Genomic DNA, 6240 nt, shown 5'->3' on the forward strand with positions numbered 1-6240 from the left:
TCTCAAGACCGACCGGTTCGCGGGTACCATATAGCCTGCCAGATCCCATCAGGAATGCTGTGTCTCGCGAGGAATGCATGTCTTGAGCAAGGGCTAGGAGCACGTAGGATTCAAGAAAATGAAACGATTGGTATGTCAGAAAGTTGAGGATGAGGTCATTAAACACAGGGGTTATTTACAGGGCATATTGAAACAGAAACAGAAAAAAAAAAAAAAAAAACGCCGAACAAAGAGCAGGAAGATGGGGTTCAAGGGGCATTATCCCGTCCCGTGGCGATAGCAGTGCTCGGCTGATTTGAGTCCCAAGTAAGATAGGTGTGGTCGCCAAGTTTTCTAGTAAGTAGGTTAGGAGTTTGGAGTTTCTGCCCACAAAGAAAGGAGATCATACCTCGGACGCACCAAATGTGCGAGAGTAAACAAAGCCCCGAGAACAACGCAGATTCCACCAACAACCACATAGGCGATTCCCATGAAGGGGTTCTTGCCCCCAAGCACTGTTCGAGTGGAGATCAAGATCGACTTGGTTCCATCGTATTCGGTGACATTGAAACCTGAAAATTTTAGTAAGATATGGGTAAGCGGCAGTATTAACACATACGATCAACAATGTCAATGGAATATCTTGCAGCAGGCATGCCATGGGTATCGTTACGGCGGGAAAGCTTGCTGAACGATGGCAAGCCAGCGGTCCTCATCCAAACCATGAAAGCTTCATTTTCATGTAAGTTGGGATCCTCTTTATAGACACCGTTCTCGCTGGCCCAAAGCCAATTTGGTGGTGGCAGTACATCATCCATACTGTACTTTGTCGGTTTGATGAGTTCCTTATCACTCGCCCACGCAATGCCCTTAGTGGTCATTTCATAGAATTGTTTATCATTCTCAGGTGCATTCGGGTTTAGGATTTGGGGCTTCCCAATAGTGTCGTTGAAGAATGAGTTCGCAATCAGTCCACATGGATAGTATACCTTCTGAGCCGTGGTGTTGACCGCTAATGGGTCACATACGCCACCCTTGACCGTATTGTAGGAGACAGCATCTCCGATAAGCTGATTCAAATCGAGCGACTGAACATATCGGCGGTGGTTTTGATAGAAGTTAGTGAGGCGGTAATACATGAAAACTGGTGCTGGAAGCTCGTTCGGGATCTCAAAAAGAAGAGTGCAAGTAACGGTGCCCGAAGACTCATTGATGGACTTTCGCCAGGTGGGTGCCGATATTGCTGTAGAAGATTTGAAGGTCGCGGAATAATGAGGAACGGAGGCATAGCTGTCGGTCGGTGCTTTGCTGGAGCACTCGGAGTAATCGATGGAAATTTCTTGGACCTAGAGCACGTAGCTCGTCAGAGCTGTTCTGCCAAGGACGCAAAGGTATAAAACGAAGCATACTAGAGAGCTTGCCCAGAGAAGAACACCGCCAATCGGGGCAAAGATAATGCCAACGATGAAAAACAGAGGTAGAACGCTTTTAGGGGTTAAGATTGGCCTAGTGAGATGTTAGCATGGTGCTCCATAGGCAGATATACGGAAATCTCAAGCTCACTGCCACGCTTTCAATCTTTGCTGGCGGAAAGCAGTATCTGGTACAGTTAGTTGTGGACAGAGGGTTGATGAGATCCCAGGACCTACTGGCTGGTCGGCGAGACTTTGGCTTCTTGTCGCCCTCCTCCCTTGCGCGTTCCTGTTCCTCGATGGACCCAGAACGAGTCACTTGCTGAGACATTACTTTTGACTAAGGTTATTTCAAAGAGGGAAATTGATGATCCAGATTGGAGTGAAGCAAAAGATGATACAAGGGATACGTCAAAAAAAAGGTGGCGCCGGGCTGCCGGAGGATTACGATTGCGCCCCACCGCTTTATTTCGGTTTAAATTAGAAACATATCAATTGGGCATGTCAACTACAGATGATAGATATATTAACTAGTATGTATCTTTTTTGTGAATTGTATCTTAAGCTCAATTTCATATCAATTCATTGTAATATAGGAAAACCATATCCGGTCAGGGTATCAAGCCTTATCCTATGTGCTATTGCTGCCTTTCCAAAACAAAGACGAGGAAAAAGGAAGAAAGAAAAGGAAACGACCAAGCAGTAAAATTCAATCGCAATAGTGAAAAGAAAACACCCGTGGGTAACCAAGCCTGCCATTCTAGACCAAAGCGAAACTGAAGTGAAGCACCCAAACGCCAGCAGCCAAAGTTGGAAATAATCAAAGCCATGGGGCCTGTATGCAAAACGAAAAGAAAACCAACAAGGGGGGAATCTCAAAAGAAAAGAATGTGTCATGATGAGTCGTAAAAGCGAGATAGCAATTGAAAAGGAAATCGACAGGCCAAGAGATAAGGTGGGTTGATTCTAGGGAACACTTGGGTGTTTGTCTTGGTCAGGTGTAGATAGCCGAGAGCACTCAAATATGGATTAATAGTCGAGGGCTGTACTGCCAGTGATAGACACTTGAGGTAGAAGGTCAGTTAGTGCCTAGCCTGTGATGGGAGGCGACACACGGGCTGTGATGAACTGGCAGAATTATCCACAGTACCATCAAGACACGTAACCTGCAATATCATGCTAGGTATTTATGAAAATATTCAGCTCTAAACCAACCCACGCGTTCGTAGGCGGTCCAAAGTTTGCTGGCTTTATTGACATCGATCTTGCAAGCCTGCTGGGCATCCGTCTTACGGAACTCTTTGCCCACACCGAGAGCTCGAACTCGAGCTTCAAAAATTCGACGTTTGCTGCATAGATAGGTCGCACATGAAAGTCTCAGGGTAGATGCGAGATTGAGCTCGGCGGGACTGAGAATATTTCTGTCCGGGTCATTGCTCAAATCTAACATCTGCCCCTTCCAATCAGCCTTCAATGCTTTGGCATTACTGCCTAGCGTCTCTGCCGGGGGCGAGTAGTCCTTGAGTGAGTGATAATCGGTGTCATCGCGATTCGTACCCAAGGTACGCGGTTTGGTAAGCGGGGTTTGGGGGGGTTCAAAGTTATCAAACACCTGCTGCTTGGGTGTGGATTTAGGGGTGCGTTTGACCCGAGTTCGCTGCACGCGCGGTTGGGTTCCTAGTCTTTTCACCGGAGCAGGAGCAATCTTCTTCAACTTGGGCTCGTAATCTCCTGATCGATAACGGTTCATCATGGCCATTTGGCGCTCCAACGTCTCGCGTTCCTCTCGGGCCCAAACACCCGGGTTGCGATTGTACTGAGTCGAAACAATAGGGACACAGGAAAGCGCAAGGAGATATTCATCCCGTGTGGGTTTGTTCAACTTATTGCGAAAGATTGCCATATGAGAATTCATGTGCTCTTCCACAAGTGCCTCTGCAGATGGAGGGTGAACGGGGCCGAACAGTGGCTCATCCGTAGCAACGTCAGTACCGGAATCCTGAGGGGGGAAAAGGACAGGGTCCCTGGGGGATCCCAAATCCCTTTCAATCTGGTCCGAGGCGTTGGGATTGCTCTTCTTGTTCCCGGTGTACGGAGTCACAGGTGGCGACGGGAGGTCCATCTCTGACTGGGTCCGTTTTCGATCATCTGAGATGGGTGGAAGCTGTATGTCACGAGTTGAAGAATCTCGAGGCTTTGCAAACGGTGAAAGCGAGACAGGAAAGCTCTCGAGAGGCTTGGTCTCTGGGGGTGACATAAGGCTAGAAACGGATGGGAGACGATGCATAGTGGTCGGCTGGTCGGCTGGTTTCCAGCCAGCGGACGAAGTCATTCCAGATTAAATACCGTTGAGCCAACGGTAATTGGTAATAAGAGGTTAAAGTAGTCAATGGTGTGTCAATGGTGTCCAGGGCTAGGTTTTCTGGAAAGAGGAGGGGAGGGGATGAATACACCAGGCAGAGTGAGAAGATGGATGGCGAAAGCTGATGAGCGAGTGTTTATGGAACTCAATGGAAGTTGAATCACCAGGCAAAACAGGTGATTTGTCAGGGTCTGCCTCTTTGTCTCTCTCAGGTGGCGATAAGCCAATATGACCTAAGTCTCGGGGTTAAGGCTCCAATGGCCGAATGAGTCAATTTGATGAATAGGGTAATAGTCCATCGAGCGAGAATGGACCAAATGGAAAATGAGAAGGGTAAGGGGGAAAGGAAGAAGAAAAGGGAGGGCAGGTTGAAGGGAATATTGAAAGCGAACTGTGAGTCAGTTGGGATGGGGCTGAGGGTGTGATGATAAACTGCGGGGTGGCGCTTAACGGAGATTCCGAGTTTCTCCAGGGGAGGGACTCATGAGACCAATGGACTCACTGTAAAATGGTTTAGTTGGGAGGGCATCAGAGCGCAAAAGGGGATCTGAGGGAGGGGAAAGATTGTGCTTGGGCGTCATTTGGCAAGGACCAGCTGATCTCATCATTTGGGTACTCGGGTGATACCATACCATGGTATTTTTGGTTGGTCTCCGGTACTCGATGTTGATATCTATTTACCAGCATGGTTTTGTAGATATGCCCAATCTCTACTAGTAGCCTGTGTAAGGTTACGGTAACTTTCGGATTTAATGTGACCTGATTTTCCTGCCTAAGTCCGGTCACATGTGACAACATCCCATGCGGGCAATCACCTAATAGGATCAGCCGCAGGAGGGGTCAGCCAATCATTTTCGAGCGTTGACCCCCCCTGTACCATGTGATCTATTGGTGTAGATCCTTATCTTTGATTTCTTGCTTTCTTGCCTTCTTGCCCTCTTGCCTCTTACATGCTATACTGTTCTTGCTTTTGCGCTCGCTTTTCATAAAGTATAACTTCCTTTCTTGAGTACTTCCATTTATAGGGTAACTTGGATCTGACTCATCTATGTTCTTTCCCGAGGTCTAAAGTTGAGTCATATGTTGTAGTTGAATGGCTGCCTGCGCTAGGCGCCTAAACTGTTTCGTTATCCATAAATAGAGTGATGTCATCATACACCGACACGCGATCGCAGAGCCGCTCTTGTAACTTGCATTATCATTTATCAGCCACACGGGGCAGCCTCTCTATGAACGCGTCCATTCCCTATTCGTACACTGAACGGCCCGCCTACCGTTGTTCAATTCTCCGGGATGCTCCTGAAGCGAAGCAAGTATAAATCAGAAGGTCTTACGTACATTTCACGTGGCCAGGTTTTCTCCTAGAATTATGATAAAAGCAGGGGAGTTGCTCTAGCCGAGGGGTCGCTGTGAAACCAATAAGCCAGTAAGAGGGGGGCTTTGCGCAGCATTAGAAGTTAGAATCAGTCGCTTTGCTCGGCAACGACTATCTCGATGGCCGTAAGCCGGCGAGATCACTCGTATAAATAATACTTAGGTTTCGAGATCTCCATATATCCGTTAAATCCAAACCGTACAGTGACTGTTCATAAGTTTCAACACCCCCTAAAGCCCTACCTGTATACCGCCTTCATATATAGTATATACCGCCCTACAAAACGAGCCAGTGGGAATTCGTCTATAACGGGTATATATCGCGTTTTCGCTCTATATCCTGATTTTCTCTCTTCTTCATATACTTCTTACTTTCTATATGTTTTTCGCTTCCTCTTTCATATGCCTACTCGCTTATAACTAGACTTCTCTAAAGCCTGTTTTAACCTGACCCAGCCCGGCCTATTGTTAGGACCCTAGTACTAAGAAGGCTGATACCTGAGGTATTATATCTATTAAGGTACGTAGGGGACTAGGGACTAGGTAGGAGCTGTATATACTACCTATATAGCCTCCTTTAATTATATAACCTATAACCTATATATTATCCTTATATACTGTTTCTTTAGAGAAGTAGCTATTAGTTTCTATCAGAATCTAGGATGAATACTGTCATTTTTCATCCCTGATACAGTTGGGTCATGTGACTGACTAGGCTGGTTTTCTGCCCGAAAAACATCCTTTCATTTTGTTTTATTTATTTGATTACTAAGTTATCTATTAGATTGTTATATTTTCTGGACTATTATTATTTTTAAAGAGTTAGAGAATTGATTGAGATTTTTCTACTATATATACATTTACCTTACCACCGTTTTTCTATTAGTTATAAGCCTAGAATCGCTTTAAATTTAACTCTTATAAATTTTTAAACTTTTTATCCTATTTTAAATATACTATTTAGTTAATATTAAGATACCTAGCTATACCCTAGGATATCCCTAAAAATAAGACTTAACCTTAAAAATAATAATAACTAATTATAATTAGAATTTATTTAAGACTATAATTTAGATATTATAGTAGACTATTATCCTCTTTCTATAATCCCTT

At 45.3% G+C, this 6240-nt stretch overlaps 2 protein-coding genes across 2 annotated transcripts; both read right to left on the reverse strand.

Annotated features, from left to right (window-relative positions):
* Positions 1–248: 248 nt before the first annotated feature.
* On the reverse strand, positions 249–1722 carry LCP9604111_7505 (CDC50/LEM3 family protein; the record flags this gene model as incomplete). Its single annotated transcript, XM_039075545.1, has 6 exons — positions 249–333; positions 389–551; positions 599–1325; positions 1389–1485; positions 1543–1579; positions 1629–1722. 6 exons carry the CDS (start codon positions 1720–1722, stop codon positions 249–251), a joined length of 1203 nt encoding a protein of 400 aa, XP_038926622.1.
* An 843-nt stretch (positions 1723–2565) lies between these two features.
* LCP9604111_7506 (SWIRM domain-containing protein) lies at positions 2566–3723 on the reverse strand (the record flags this gene model as incomplete). Its single annotated transcript, XM_039075546.1, has 1 exon — positions 2566–3723. The coding sequence occupies one exon, from the start codon at positions 3721–3723 to the stop codon at positions 2566–2568; it is 1158 nt and encodes a 385-aa protein (XP_038926623.1).
* Between the last annotated feature and the right edge of the window lie 2517 nt (positions 3724–6240).

Source organism: Penicillium roqueforti (genome assembly GCF_015533775.1).
Source record: "Penicillium roqueforti strain LCP96 04111 chromosome Unknown scaffold_23, whole genome shotgun sequence".
NCBI lineage: Eukaryota > Fungi > Ascomycota > Eurotiomycetes > Eurotiales > Aspergillaceae > Penicillium > Penicillium roqueforti.